Source organism: Henckelia pumila, unplaced genomic scaffold, assembly GCF_033568475.1.
Source record: "Henckelia pumila isolate YLH828 unplaced genomic scaffold, ASM3356847v2 CTG_461:::fragment_3, whole genome shotgun sequence".
In the NCBI taxonomy this organism is placed as follows: Eukaryota; Viridiplantae; Streptophyta; class Magnoliopsida; order Lamiales; family Gesneriaceae; genus Henckelia; species Henckelia pumila.
Window position 1 is genome coordinate 11,253,522 of NW_027331831.1, and position 16,437 is coordinate 11,269,958.

A 16,437-nucleotide genomic window follows, 5' to 3' on the forward strand; every position below is an offset into this window, starting at 1 on the left:
TACTCCCTTTGGTTTTTGGTCCAATAACTTTTTTGATGTGGGTTTTAGTACAATAACTTTGAATTTTCAGTGTTTTTTGGTCCAACTGCATACGTGTCAGCTTTTGATTGGTCCACATCATCATTTTGGATCAATCAGAACTTGACACGTATGCAGTTGGACCAAAAAACACTGAAAATACAAAGTTAGTGTACCAAAACCCACATCGAAAAAGTTAATGGACCAAAACCAAAATATGGAAAAGTTAATAGACCAAAAAACTTATTTTTCCTTTAAAATATTATCACCCCATCAACAGTACTTCTCAACACTTAGAAAAAACACATGATTTTAATAACTAATTATGATTATGATACATTGGTTCTTTTTTTTTTTTTTTTAGAGTATGATACATTGGTTTTTAACCACTCTTAAATATCAATTTTTTATCGATCAGTTTACTTAATTATTACTGTAATTTGTAGAATGCAAGATTAACTCGTCATTTACCAGCGTTGGCCGAAAGTCAACGGTTGCGGTTCTATCGTCATTAGAAACAATGATTATATATGATAAATACAGTCAGTGTCGGTCTTAGGAGGAGACCACCTAGACAGCTGCCTATGGCCTACCCTAGGATGTGGCCCCAAATTTTTTTTTTAAAAAAATATAGTAAATATATATATTTTTTATTCTTTCCGTTCAAAATTTTAAGTGTGTCATGGACATCTATATATTTTGTAGAAAATTTGAAAACTTGTTAATTTTTGTGTTTTTGGTTTTTTTTTCTTTTCTTTGCGTACAAATTAAAAGAGAAACAATCTATGGATACAAAGATCTTTTTGGTTAAATTTCTCCATTTAAGTGAGTAAGGCTGCTCAATATGTGACATTATCATGTTGTTTTTTTTATTGAATGTGATTTTTCTTGTATGTTTGTCATGTTGTGGTTGATGTTTTTATTTTGGTTTATAATTATTTGATTTTGGAATTAATTTGGTCTTCGGAATTTTATTTCCTTGCATATTTTATTTTAGTATTTAAATAAAGGGAAAATTGAGGGCATTGATCAATCAGAGGGTATGAAGGTGAAAACAATATTAAAATGATTTGTTCAAATAATTGTCAAAAATACTTTTTTTTTTATTCTGTAATATAATGACCAAAAATGGATTACTACAGTAATACTATTAGTATCCGAAGTTTACATGCATAATTATCCACCAAAATCATAGATTTTTTGGTTAATATTACAATATACTGGGAAGATCGATCACATCAAAATTCTTGAATTAAAATATGGAAAACCGGCCAAAAGTGTGTTAAAACCTGAATTTATTTTATTTTGTGATGAATTACATACATACGTTCCATAGCAGGCCGGCCATGCAATAAATTATTGGTCCAGGTTCACGCTCCAGAAACGTAACGTTTCGTTGGATTCTCTTCATATCATTAGCATTTATATTTCTGATTTCCCTTTCTTCCTGTATATAAATATGCGAATCAATTATATTATATATACATATTATTTTCCTAAAAGAAAAGAAATTATGCCATTTACTGCAAAAATGGAGACGAAATTTGAAATTTCCATCTTCGTGAAATTGTTGCTCCTGCAGTCTCTCTGTGTCTTAAGCACTGTTGCACAAGATTTTGATTTTTTCTACTTCGTTCAACAGGCAACTAATTAATATTTTTTATATATTTCGATTCGATTCGATTCATTCGTAGCTATGATATATTAAAGAAATTAAGCTAATGGTTTTTGAGTATATATACTGCAGTGGCCGGGGTCGTATTGTGACACCAAAAAAAGCTGTTGCTATCCTACGACGGGGAAGCCTTCGGCAGATTTTGGCATCCATGGATTATGGCCGAATTACGCCGACGGATCTTACCCTTCCAACTGTGATCCTAACAATGCTTATGATCAATCCAAGGTAATTAAATTTATTCGCCTATTCAAATATCACGAGTGCAGTGACATAAACATCTTCCAGTACATAATGACCGAAACATGAGTTTGATGTCACACGATAGCGAATTGAAGGGCGTGACATGAATTTATTACACGTACACATGATAAAATGTAATGAAATATATAGTAATTAGAAACGCAACAAATTGTGGCAGATTTCAGATTTGATAAGCAGAATGCAACAAGATTGGCCAACGCTCGGTTGCCCCAGCAATAGTGGGACAACATTCTGGTCGCACGAATGGGACAAACATGGGACTTGTTCTGAATCTGTCCTAAACCAACATGCCTATTTCAAATCTGCTCTCAACCTTAAATCTAAATTTGACCTCCTCCAAATTCTTCAAGGCGCAGGTAATTATTCAATCCGATATATCGCGTAAAATTTAGGAATACGCACTGGTCAACAACAAACTTTTTTTTTTAACTGATATTAGTCATTTAAAATATGTTGATTTCAGGGATTAATCCAGACGGGGGATTTTACAGTTTCGACAGCATAAGGGATACTCTTACTAATGCGATCGGATACGCCCCGGGTATAGAGTGCAATGTGGATGAAAATGGTAACAGCCAGTTGTATCAGGTTTATATTTGCGTGGACACATCTGGTTCCAACGTCATCGAGTGTCCGATCTTGCCAAATTCAAGAAAATGCACTTCCAGCGTCGAGTTCCCGACGTTTTAGCAATAGCTGTAGTAGTCGATGCTGACGTATATATTTTAATTAGTGGTTTGTATCAGTACATATGGGTCCTATTGGAGCAAGAGTACTCAAAATGATTCTAAAATTTTTAATGAAGGTTAAGTTAATGTTGCTTCCTCTGTGATATCTATGGGTTTTTTTTTTCATTCGCGAGGGTTGTCCATCACCACACGCGATGTAGCATAAAATCTCCTAATCTTTTGGTATTACTATCATGAATTCGACTTTTTCCTTGAAGATGACAACTGAAAACATGTGATTGTCACACAAATTAATTGCTTTAATGTGATTGATATTTTGAATTAAAGATTGTTCAAATTTTCCACGAAAATAAATAAGGTATTAAATATGAATCGTATCGTACATCCATGCATATAACTATGAAAGTGGAGCTCGCCCGACTCGAATGTGAGAATCTTAAAACGACACGATATATTCTTAACTACAACAAGTAATCGGTTGTTGATAATAATATAATCATGGGGGAGTTAATGCCAAATTTGATTGATTTTTTTTTTATATTTATTTTAAAAAAGAATAACAATCAGAATTCGTAAAATACAGTTTTTTACAAGAATTTATGTAGATCAAATAAATCTACAATAACTAAAACACTACGAATTCAAATTAACCAACAATTTATGTAGATCAAATAAATCGTACAATAACTAAAACACTACGAATTCAAATTAACCACCAAATAAACGTGGTTAAGAAAATAGAACTCTCAATAGTCACAATTCAATAAAGCGTGCACGCACGAGCAAATGTGAAATTGTTAAGAAAGCGTGTCAAGTTGTCAACAAAACTTGTTCCTAAATTCATGCGATGCTCACGCTTTCGTGCACAAAACATCAAATGACGAGTTTCTTTTCTGTTGGGTTGTGAGATCGTGAATATTTAATTAAATAGAAAATTAACTAGCAGTAAAAGTTACTTGAATAATGCAATTGAATGGGGGAAATTAAAATACTATTAAAATTGATGTAGCAAGTTAGTCCAATTCTATTGCAATTTAGGTCCTTATAGGAAGACACATCAACATATATGCATTGATATATGGTGTCATCAAGTAGATAATGATTAGTGTCACGTCAATAATAAGATGAAAATCACTATCATTATTAAAACTATGAACCCAAAACATATATCTAAGTCGAAAAATCATCATATAAATGTATCAAAATGAACTCAATTAAACCTACGAAACTTGTTCATGAACGTTAATTGTTATAATTGACATTAACAATAATTTACTGTGGTAGCCGTAGGAGAAAGCAATTAAAGCGTTATTAATTTGAGTAAGGCTTGTATTTAGATAGATAAATTTTTTAAATGATTAATTAATATATAGGAAAGCATATACTACTTGATACGTATATTCCTGCAGTTTGAATTCGAAAACTTTGCTTATAAATAAAGACTAGCTTAGCGAACTACCATTATATTATATATATATATATAAACACGATATTCTTGCATTACACAACATTCAATCTGAAGGAAAACTTGTTGAGAGATGGGATTCAAGAATTCAGTGCTCATCAAAATCTTCATTTCAATTACTCTATCTGCAGTTTTATGTTCTTCACAGGATTTTGATTTCTTCTACTTCGTCCAACAGGTAATTAATATAATTATCCCTCCCTCCCTCGCTTCATATATATATTAATATTAATACTTCGTAAATCATTCGCTCTTTCGATTTCTTAATACGATGACACATTCAGCTACTTTTAACATATTTGTAAAACGGCAAATGCTTGATCTCTTGGAGTCGAAATTCGACGTGAGACATAATCCATGGTAATAATATGCATGCTATTATCAGTGGCCTGCTTCATACTGCGATTCGAGAAGCAGTTGCTGCTATCCTACGACTGGAAAACCTGCGGACGATTTCAGTATTCATGGCTTGTGGCCCAATTACGACGACGGGAAATGGCCATCCAATTGTCAACGCCAGAGTTCACTGGACCAGTCACAGGTGATATCCTCGTTTCATTTCATGAGGTCAACTTCTTGTTATAGGCATGCACCTTAATAATATATGTTTTTTGTTCTTGACTTCACTGCCATTGTTAGGTTTGAGAATTGTCTCTGCATTCAATCAGTGACGTGGCCTTTTTGTTTTTTCATCATTTTTGTGATACATACAACTTATACCATTTACAAGATAATTTCATATATATATTTTTTTAATTTTCCAGACATAACGCTGATATATATATGTAGCCAGCATACACATAGCACTGATGTATATAGCGCCACAATTGGCGAAAAAAGACTAAAATTTTCACAAATTGAAGACGAATTCATATACAAGGTGCTGATGATCATGTTTAATAGATCATTAAGATAGAAACACACTATTTTGAATGTGAATATAAGGTTTTCAATGTGATGTTACTATCCTAATTCATTAATGTGAAACGAACATGCAGATATCAGATCTTATAAACAGAATGCACAAGGATTGGCCAACCCTTGCTTGCCCAAGCGCCGATGGGATAAGATTCTGGGGACACGAGTGGGCAAAACATGGAACATGCACCTCCCTCGATCAGCATACATATTTTCAAGTTGCTCTTGATTTCAAGAAAAGAGCCAACTTGCTTCGAATCCTTGAAAACGCAGGTAACGTTTCTTTGTTTATACTAACGATTCTTGACATGCGATACGTGTGTGTATATATGTTGACATATCTGACAAGATACATGATTTGAATATAGACCCGATGCATGTTAAGGAAGATATAAAATGTAAATTTTGCTGCAGGAATTCGACCCGGACACTTTTACAGCATGGAAAGCATGAAGCAAGCAATCGAAGATGCCGTCGGATACACTCCTTTCATAGAATGCAATGTAGATTCATCAGGCAATCACCAAATCTTCCAAGTTTATATGTGTGTGGATTCCTCAGCTTCAAGTTTCATCCAGTGCCCAGTTTTCCCACATGGAAGAGCATGTGGTTCCATTATTGAATTCCCTTCTTTTTCTTACCAATCAAATATTATTTCTCATGATGAATTATAATGATGATCAGACATATATCTATGTATATTATGTTCATTACTCAAGCATATATAATATAATATGATCTGTTGTGATTTGTAATCTCATAAATCATTTCCACACATTTAATTTATAACTACAACATTATATTATATCATATATATATATATATATACTAAGACTAAGACAAAAAAATTAAAATGTGACCTCTTATACAACTAGGCAGCCACACAACCAATTCCATATCTGGTGGTGGGAAACACAAGAAACAAGCCACTGCAAATGATCCCCACCATCAATGGTAAACTCTGCATCACTTCGCCTAATTCGTGGGCATGGCCCGGAAACAAGCACCCGGTGACCCGATGATCCGACAAAGCGATGGCCAGGAACACAAGAGAAGACATCATGGCATGAACAAAATCACTGAATCCGACCTTAAACTTGTCGTCTTTGGGCACCGCCACTTCCAGCCCTGTCTTGAAAACAGCCAACCCTTTGGGAGTCACGAAGCCGTAGTACAGTTTCCCGTCTTGGCCGCGGAACGAATCGGTGAAATGGAAGAAGAAGCAAGAGAGGGTGCATAGGATTAGCAAAGAGTGGATCATTAGGGTGGTCACATGGGAGCATTCCCCGTTGGAGTAGATCGATGGGAGGACCATTTCGAAGGTGAGAAGGGTTCCGGTGGGGAGGAAGTTTGCAAGCAACGACGTTTTCGACAGAGTCTTTTGGACGCCGCTGGCCACCGCCCTTCTTTTACGTCCACCACCGGCGGGGAGAGGGTTTTCCAGCGCGGTGGAGGGCGGCGGGGACGAAGGGTAGAGGGCCGGTGGGTCGAGTTGCGACGACGATGTTTCGTAGATTTTTATTCCCACCGTCTCTGCTGATGAGTTCTCCATGTTCGAAAATGTTCCGATTTTCGGGTATCGGGATCGGGATGATCAGAGGGATCGAAGCATGGATCGGAATACTTCTTCTTTTTGGAGTAATTAGATTAGATGTTAAGATTTTGATTCTGAGAGAGAGTGATGAATGAATTTTCCATTTAGGTGATTTATAGAGCGGTTTTTTAAAACAAAGTAACTGTAAATTTAAAATTATAACGATTAGTTGGACTTGTGGCGGGAACGGTTGCGAATCTTCAGGTGCTTTTGGAAATATCGATTCAGCCTCTGTAGTTTTCAAAATTACATGTTTCCCCCTTCTTTTGGTGCCCCATCAATAATGTGAGCCTTTAATAATTGTTTCGAAGTGAAATTCAATGCTTTTTTTTTTCTACTCCAAATATTTATCTAAAGTTCAAAAGTTTCCCAAAATTTGAAGGACGTCATGAAATTTAAATTATATCATTTTTTTTCTTTTTATTGAATCGAGTAATATTTATTTGAGCAAGAGACGTGTATCATAAAACTAATTCATGAGACGGTTTCATTCATGTTTTTGTATTAATTAAATTAAATAAATAGGAGAATTAATTATGCTATCATTATATATATGCTCGAATCATGACGAAAAGTCAATACATTAAATTTCATACTTTGAAAATTACGAATTTTTACCCAAAATCACTTGGGAGCTAAATTTGGAGGAACAAAGAGCATTCATGAAAGATAGACCCGTGCATTCGTAGATCCACACAAACGTGATGAATTCTACCACAAATTACTTTGTATCTGTGTTTATTAGATGACGAAAACAGTTAACCCAAGTCGCTGTAGGAGTTAATTAGAGCTACCATTTCAAACACCCCTCACAAATCGAAATAATAAAACAGAGGAATTGCACGTAGTAACTGTATACCCCGAAAGAGCAATATATAGGCATAGCTAGATAAATGCATGGGAATATGACATCAAGAATACCTTTGTAAACGATGCTAATTAATTACAAGTTCAGAACTTTGTTAGTCTCGGATTTGGTCCTCGTCCGTACAGCATGAACGTGTTACATATAAAATTATATATTATATAGACAGACAGATGAAGAATATACACAATTTTATTAGTACTGTAGTGCCTTTTACCATGTACTGATCCATTATAAAGTACTGCTATATATATATGATATATCCAAGAACATACATAAATACACTCAGAATTATATGCTTCGGATCATATATATATCTAACCAATTATTCATTCCAACACACGCATTAACTAGTTATTCATGAAAGAGTTCACCCCCATTGCAGTTCAAGTCTATGGCTTCTGGGCCGGAATCGAAATTATTCATAGATTTGCGATTTAAATCGATCAGAAGATCATGCTCATTAGTGTTGGTTATGCTCCTTTTCTTGCTGTTACATTCATTCGTCGATCCACTCCTATCCGCCGGATGCATTTCCATTAGCGAAAGCTCGACAGAACTTCTCTTCCCTTTGTTAGTTTTTCGACCTTCAACCTTACAATGAGTTTCTTCCATCCTGTCCGAGTTCTCAGAAGATGTTACCGAGCTCTCGAGCGATGATCTGTTATGTACTAATGGTTTTCTGGAACCAGTTCTTGGATCATTCAAGCCTTCGCTTTGTGTCAAGAATGAGATGGAGGAACTTTGACAACCGGAATACTCCACCATTGAAACTAGCTCCGAAAGCTGAGCTTTCGCGTTCTCCACTTCAATGGAACAAGAACTGTATCCTGTAAGCGCTTCTTGCGCCTTTTTCAGGACCGTTTGTAGGTACTTCCCTTGCGCTTCGATTCTTAGCTGCAAATGTCTTTGCACCTAAGATGTTTTTCGATATGATCGATCAATTTTCGTATGTGGGATGAAGCTTGAATCGGTTGATTAGTAGATATATATATATGATACATGGGCTGTTCTATCAACTTGTGCATGAATCTTTTTTACCTCAATTTGTTCATGTAGTTTCCTCTGCACCTCCATTTGCATTTGTAAAGTCTCAGCTATCTGCAAATTTCTGATTAAACAAACACAACCCTTAATTAGACATTCATTCTTTGTATGTTTCCTTCTCAAAACATTAAAAATTTTGAAGGCTTCATTCAAAACTCATTACTCATCAATCTGCTGATGCGCACCGTCACAAATCACGCCTGTGATCAAATGATCATTTCTCTGACTTTCTTGATGATCTGAATTCAGAACAACATACAAATCACAATCCATTGATTTTATTCTGAATCTCATGATACAGATCACATAAATATAAAGCAATGTTGCATACTTTCTTGTTTGATTTGGTGGCAGTTCTGTGACTGCTGACTTCTTCCGAGCCTATATTTCTGCAGCTCAATAACTCATTCAAGAAGCTTTTTCTTAAAGAAAATCGAGAAAGAATGCGGTGTGAAAAGACGATAACATCACCTGCAAATGGCTCTTGAGGTGATACAAAGTGAGTCCATGAATTCCCATCACCCTCATCAAAGATTTTGGTGTAGCCTCTGCATTTCAAAATATAATTATATCTCCAATAACAAAGTATGTGGTGTATATCTCTAATAGGCAGTGGCAGACAGGGATGTTAAATGTTTAATCCTGAGTAGTAATAGAAGAAGCTATATACTCAACTCTCTGCACCCCCGAGCTCGTTGACAGCATCGATGAACCGTTGATGCAATTCTTGAGTCCATTTCAATCTCGGTTTCGCGTCGCTTGATAGAACCAAGTTCATTTCTTTAGTTTGATCCTTTTGAAGAGGCATACCTGTTTGTTTGGAAAGAATAAGGTTTTGTGGAGTTTGATCATAGGTATAAGGATGTTTGTTTTTCTTGTTTTATAAGAGATTTTTAGCCTCTCACCTTATAAGGAAACAGGAGTGGGCCTATGCTTGGGGAAGAATATATTCTTCCCTGAGCTGTGGCCCTTCATTTCTCCCATTTTCCCATTTCATATCAAACTTTATTTTTTTCTGTTTACAACTCTTTCTCTTTTTTTTTTTTTTTTTGCATTTGACTTGAAAGGGTGGAGAGATTCTCTGATAGAGCAAAAAAAATAAAGAAAGCAACACACATCAAATTTGAGTCTCAAAAGGAGAGAAAAGAGGAAAAGTGTATGGTTTGTTTGTATCCAGATGTTTTCCCACCTACTGATTGTTATATTTTTTGTTCACGAGTGATATCAGAAATTTGATATACTTCGTATTTTTCGAGAAAAATTTAAACATAGAACACATCTTTGAGCTTAATTTATTCATCGTCGTTGGATTTACAGGGCGAATCGGTGCGAGCTATGCAGTCCCTACCATGATGGTATATTGGGTGCAACTTTTTCTATAAAACTCGAGATGTTTTGATGGAAAAAATGATGATGATGCTTTAATTGATGTTTCTTTTCAAAGATTGAAAGGGATAACCAATTTAAGTATTTTTCATTTTCTAATTTCCCATTATTTATTTTCTTGAATTTCTTTATTTTAATTACTTATTAAAGGGATTGGCCTATTGTTTTTGTTTCTTTAGGGATAAGGGAATCAAAGAATCTAGCATTGGATTTTAGGACAAGCAAGTATTTATGTTTATCACGAAGTACCTTTTAGAAAAGATAAGTGTTGATAATGTAGTACTATTATTGACATTATAATACATTGAAATCATCATTCTGCCAAACCTCTTCTGATATAAAAGTTTCTTGCTGGAAGTGTCCGGCATTGTGATCCAAACAAAATAGAAACTGTAGTAGGGGCTTTTGTCGAACCGAGTTCACGGCGATCGGTGACAATGGTAGCTCAAGTAAAAAAATACAATTCTTTGCGATTTTATTCTTTTATGACATCAAATTTTAATGTTTGTCTATATTTATATTTATATTTATTGGACGATGTGATGTTGATATACTATGCTTTCGTATGAAATCGTGGGATATATGAAGGGACTAAAAATGGTAAATTGTCACCTCAACTTTCACGTTTTACCATTCAAATGGTGAACAATATATGTGAATAAAAACCAGTGAGTTACATCATGAAAGTCATGTAAAAAGACCCATCTTTTTCGCTTTGCTTAAAGTCCAAGAATTGCATGGATTCTTGAATATGGATATCTATTTTATACAGTCCAATTGATAAAATGAGATTCGAGGCATTGACCAAGTCTTGTGATCGATCGAATAAAATATATTATCTTGCCTTGTTTTCTCTTACGTGGAGTAGTACTATGAACGAGATATTAATTCAGTTTAATTTGGCTTAATTATTTCAGTTAATCACATAATTAATTGCATATTACATTATTAAATGTTTTTTAATTTACTCTCGATTATAATCCCCAAAACAGAGGAAAATACCAAAAGAAAAGGCGTGGCTACATATATACATAGCTCCCCTTTTCTCCCACAAACGAAAAGGAATCCATGGAAAAGTGGACTATATGTAATAAATGGGAAAATGCATAGAAAAATTACTTTGCAATTACTTTGAAGCCCTTCATGAATTTATTTATACATATGTGTGTGTGTGTGTGTGTGTGTGTGTGTGTGTGTGTGTGTGTGTGTGTGTGTGTTAAGAGTACACTCTAGCTTCTCCGATCCAGACACAATTAAGTTGATATTGCTTTCGTAGATAAATAAAACATTGACATAATTTTTTATAAATTGTAGGCCAAGCCATGATTAATTTAGGTGTTATTTGATTTGTCGTTGAATGATTTCAACCCATCTCGCCTTAATAAGAAATATATTCTTATTTTATATATATACATGCAGCTTGAGACAAGCAAGGCATGAGATATAAATTGTAGCAAAATTAAAGTAGAAATGTAAAACGAAAAACAAAAGGAGTCACAATATAATGGCAAACAAAGGAATCAAGAAAGGGAGAAAATGTTTTTTTTTTTTTTTGAAAACAAAAAACATAAAATTGGAAAACAAAAGAGGGTCACAATGGCAAACAAACAAATCCTAAAAGCCATTAAGATCATATCATTTTTGCCCAGATTTTCTCGGGTTTCGGGCAAATAAGTTCGATCGTTTGGAATCAAAATCCAATGATTGATCTCCAAAGCATTGCCATCTCAGTGCCATACATTTACTTTCACTACCACATATTTGATAACAAATATTCGTGGCCAAGAATTTAAATTTTCCCATATATATACTAGCTAGGCTAGGCTAGCAAATGATGAATATTCTTGTTCTTTTCCATCTATCTTCGCGATCGAAATAAGCGTATATTTACAGACGACGTACGACATGTTTGTATTCATATAATTAATCAGTTCGATGCCTATTTATAAAGAAAATAATGTTGTGTATGATATTTTAAATTTCTTGGTATGGGAAAGACAATGTTTGCTTCTAATTCAGAAAAGGAATACAATTATTAGTGAAATGCATGATATTATGTGGCCCAAAGTTTGAAAAATATGAAGAAAAAGAGGAGTAAATGAAGTTGCTTTCCCTTTAACCAGCTGGTGTACTTGAAGCTCCTTTCTTGCTTTAATATATTCCATAACAAGTAAAGGAGATTCTAGGATATATGATGCACAACAACCCAACCCAACCCCTCACAATTTAATTTAATTTAAGGTGAAAAGTTTAACTACCTTCCATTTAATTACATTCGAAAATTCAGTACTTCTTCAAATAAAATCATTTACTATAATATTGAAATATTGAATTTTATCATTTTTTTTTGCCTCACATTGATTTATATATCATGCATTATTAATTCTGGTAGGGGACCCCATAATATGGGATGGAGTGAGATCTCACAAATCCAAAAGCAATAAAAGAGGATGAGAAGAATATGGCCTCAGGAATCAAGAAAAGTTGAACAAAAGGAACTTGTCAACATCCCACCCAAGAATAATTGCTATTAATGTTTCTAATAAATATATTTTACTTTTATTTTAAAAAATGCACGATTTTACTAAATTGCCATCTCTATGCAAGCATTGCGTCACATGGGGGCTCCTAGCATGCACCAGTACGTAGTAGACATTTATGAATATGAATTAACTTCTTGAGACCAATCAAGTGTACATGTCAAAACACACACACACACACACATATATATATATATATATATATATATATATATATATATATATACTATTATATAAAAGTTGAGCATATTATAATAACTAATTTTGAGGACACTAAATTTTTTATTTCATAATTATTTGTTCTTATCCACTATCTCAATAAACCTCCATCTCAATCTATTTTTTGGTTTAAAAAAATTACATAAAAAATTATTTATTTTTTAAATGCAAAGCATGTGCATGTTGCACTAGTATTAATTAAAATATAGGGCTGATAAAACATCTCTAAATCCTGACCATCTCGAATTCCTTTCCATTCTCATCTTTAAAAATTTTCGACCCAATGTTTTCTCGACGTGGATTGTCAGGATAGAGATCGGACATATGATCGTCTCCAGATAATCAGAGGCCCGACTAATTTTTAAGAGAAGATCTTTTATAATTTTTTTCATTAAATAAAAAATTATTATATCCGAGCTGATCATAAGCAAATAAATATGCACATAATTATCATCATGAATATTTAATTTAATAAACAAATATGCTATATAAATGTATTAATCTATAATAGTTGAAATATATGAATTAAAGTAAATCAAATAACAAAATGTCCATACAATTCGTGCTTTTTGTTCACAAAATTGTCAAATAAAACATCGTAATTAAGCTTAGGGTTTTAAAGTACAAAAAGGATAATAATAACTAGTGACACAGCACACGCGTTGCATGTGCAATATAATATATAATATAATATATATATATATATATACATAATTTTTTTAAAGGTGGTTGAGTTTTTTTTAGTGTGAAAGTTCTGTATAAATTTACATCATAAAAAGGCAAAATATGAAAAAAAATTTGGTGTGTTCATGCCACACCAAAAAATAGTTTTTATAATGCTCTCAACCTTATATAATAACTAGCAATCGATGTACACGCTATGCGTGTACGTAAATAATTTAATGTATAATTAAAATTATAATAAATATGAAATTTTAATATTTTGCAAATAATATGTCGATATTAAAAAAGTACAATGAAATTGGTTGGAATGAATCCTTAATTTTAGCAAGACATAAATAGTGGGTGATTTTTGATAGTAGGAGTGAGAAATATAACTACATTTTTATCATTTTACATAATACTCTATATGAAGTACAATGTATGTTTAGGGGTTAAATTTGTAAATTTATGTTGGTGTCATCAAATACACCAAAAGTAGTTTTTAAATGGGTCTCAACTTTTATATAATAGTATAGATATAGATTAATCACCGTTTCAAATTTTAAACAAAATAATTGTGAGATTCACACAAGATTTTAAACGAAGAAACGTGGAATAAGAAGAAGAAAATAATTTATTTACACTAAAACCGTCTGTGAAATTTCAAAATATATATGTATTTTATCCCTATAAAAATTTAATTAGGTATCTAAGCTCTTGACATTTAATAAATTGCAAGATCTACCCTTTTTTATCACGTCTTTGTTCTGCGATTAAGAAACCAACGTGAAATCATGGTTTCTTGCTTAAAGATTCCATGATTTGTTCCTCAACTTTATTTGTGTGGATCTAGAAAATTATATTCCACCTGAATAATATTTTAGATAAAAAAATCTATTTTTTATATTCGATATAATATTATTCAATTTTTGGGTTTTTAGATGCAATATGTGTGCATGTTCAAAAAATCGCATTAACAAGGATAAATCATGACTTTTTTTTTATAAAAAGTCAAGGGCTAAAAAAAACTATTTAATTTTCATGGTGGTGAATTATTTATTTTTTATATTTCACATGATATTTTGGTTTAAATAACTCGATTACGTTTACTTAGTGAGATATGTTTATACATGGATAAATCATACTAGGATTATTAAAATGAGTTTAATGGATATAAAATAATAATGGATAAACGGTAACATGTTTACTTCGAGTTATTATTTTTGACATTGAAGTAATGATTGGTGGACGAATTACAATTTTACTCTCCACCTATTATAAAAAATCTTATGTTTACTTTTGTATTCATAAAATTTGGATTAGCTTATTTTTGAAAATTTTAAATTGGGAGAGCGTAGATTAGGTTATCTATAGATTTTTTTTCCAAAAATAATGATAAAGATGAGTTATACCTAGAAATATGAAGGATGAGATATCACGTCAAATAAGGGTAAAAAAAAATGAAATGACGGGCTTTAATATTTGAGAAAAATTGATTTTTTTCAAGTAAACAAATGATGATATTAGATTAATAATCTCATCCTACCTTTATCAAGCCAAAAAATTTATAACAATAACAAAAAAAAAAAATAGATTCTACCAAGGAGAAGCCCTTGGAAGCTGCTACCTAGCTCTAATTGGGCATAAAATCTCAACTCGATGGGATTATCGATGAGAATCGAAATAATATTATTAATATATAGATTGGAGTTATTAGGCCAAAGCCCTAGAGAAATGAAAACTAAAGGGGTTATTCTAATTAATATTAATATGTTGATGTTATTGGGTCGAAGCACATTCTAATATTAATATGTTGGGATAGTTTGAAGTTTGAACTTATAATAATTTATATATGAGTGTTATTATTTAATTAATTCGACGAAACAGATAAATAAGACCCATTAGGTTCCTATTCTATGAATTAATTTTTCATCTTGAATACCTCAATTATTAACGTATATTTATCCTTAAAAAAAAAAGATTAGTGTGTATTATTCAGATTTAATTTATTCTTGGAGAGCGCCTCCATGAATTAAAATATATATGTATATCGGGATAGCTCTCTTGACGCGATAGGATCCTCGAACATTCGGATCCCAACATTTTTCGAGTATGGAGTTAGGGGAAAAAGAAAGCTCACAATTGTTAATTACTGGGACGATGATGAAGTAGCTAGGAGGATTATAGGATAGGTCCCTACTCTCGATTATAATCCCCAAAACAGAAGGAAATGTTGACGATTAAAAAAAATGTTGACAATCAAAGTAGGTTAGACATATTTTTTTGAATATTATGCTAAATTTTTTGAGAAGAATGTTGACGATCAAAATAAGTCAATCATGCATATTCTCTTCAAGAATTGTTTGATTTGTATGCTAGTGAACAAGGTGAACCGAGTGCACAACCGGAGGAGAGGCCGACGGAGAAAAGCAAAAGTGGAGCACTCAACTTCTTTCAAAGTTTGAAACGACAAAATTTCAAAGGAAAGTCGGCTATAGAAATAAATTACAATGCGATCTAAATTTATCTAAGTCAATACAGAGAATTTCGATGTTTTAGATTGGTGGAAAGTAAATTCACAACTTTATACAATGTTAGCATCAATTGCAAGAAGCATCCTAGCCGTTCAAAGTTCAAGTGTTGCTTCTGAATTAGCATTTTCGGACAGGGCTGGCATACCAAACCTAAAATACCGAATTTTTAAGATACCGTACCAAAATTTTTTTGATATACAAATATTTTTTCGGTATACAGAATTTTTTTCGGTATCTATACGATATCAATATGGATTTTTTCTATGTCAAAATTTTGGAATTTCAGTATCGGTACCGGTATGAATTTTTTTCATACCGATATTTTTGATATGGTATACCGAAAACCCACCCTTATTTTCGGTATGTGGCAGAATCATTTGTGAAACAAAAAACTAATTTAAAGTCAGAAACACTTAGCATGCTAACATGCCTCCAAGATTGGTTTGCAACCGAGAAAACGAATAAAACAGCTGGAGCAATCGACGAATTTCAAAGCTCGAGCTCCGATGAAGATACTGAGCATTCAAAATATATTTTAGTTATTCGTGATGAAATTTAGA

The 16,437-nt window shown here is 32.8% G+C and overlaps 4 protein-coding genes across 4 annotated transcripts; 2 read left to right on the forward strand and 2 right to left on the reverse strand.

Annotated features, from left to right (window-relative positions):
* Positions 1-1,549: 1,549 nt before the first annotated feature.
* Positions 1,550-2,718, forward strand: LOC140871995 (extracellular ribonuclease LE-like). Its single transcript, XM_073274736.1, has 4 exons — positions 1,550-1,660; positions 1,766-1,921; positions 2,115-2,313; positions 2,421-2,718. Exons 1-4 carry the CDS (start codon positions 1,550-1,552, stop codon positions 2,645-2,647), a joined length of 693 nt encoding a protein of 230 aa, XP_073130837.1. The 3' UTR covers positions 2,648-2,718.
* Positions 2,719-4,147: 1,429 nt separating this feature from the next.
* LOC140871797 (intracellular ribonuclease LX-like) lies at positions 4,148-5,798 on the forward strand. Its single transcript, XM_073274515.1, has 4 exons — positions 4,148-4,289; positions 4,497-4,652; positions 5,110-5,302; positions 5,444-5,798. The coding sequence occupies exons 1-4, from the start codon at positions 4,185-4,187 to the stop codon at positions 5,701-5,703; spliced, it is 714 nt and encodes a 237-aa protein (XP_073130616.1). The 5' UTR covers positions 4,148-4,184; the 3' UTR covers positions 5,704-5,798.
* Positions 5,799-5,808: 10 nt separating this feature from the next.
* Positions 5,809-6,674, reverse strand: LOC140871798 (protein DMP9-like). The gene has a single exon (XM_073274516.1). It carries the CDS (start codon positions 6,579-6,581, stop codon positions 5,901-5,903), a length of 681 nt encoding a protein of 226 aa, XP_073130617.1. The 5' UTR covers positions 6,582-6,674; the 3' UTR covers positions 5,809-5,900.
* A 986-nt stretch (positions 6,675-7,660) lies between these two features.
* LOC140872074 (myb family transcription factor PHL8-like) lies at positions 7,661-9,482 on the reverse strand. Its single transcript, XM_073274805.1, has 6 exons — positions 9,211-9,482; positions 9,007-9,083; positions 8,867-8,924; positions 8,699-8,774; positions 8,530-8,599; positions 7,661-8,403 (listed from the first exon to the last, which is right to left on the reverse strand). The coding sequence occupies exons 1-6, from the start codon at positions 9,341-9,343 to the stop codon at positions 7,843-7,845; spliced, it is 975 nt and encodes a 324-aa protein (XP_073130906.1). The 5' UTR covers positions 9,344-9,482; the 3' UTR covers positions 7,661-7,842.
* Positions 9,483-16,437: the final 6,955 nt, after the last annotated feature.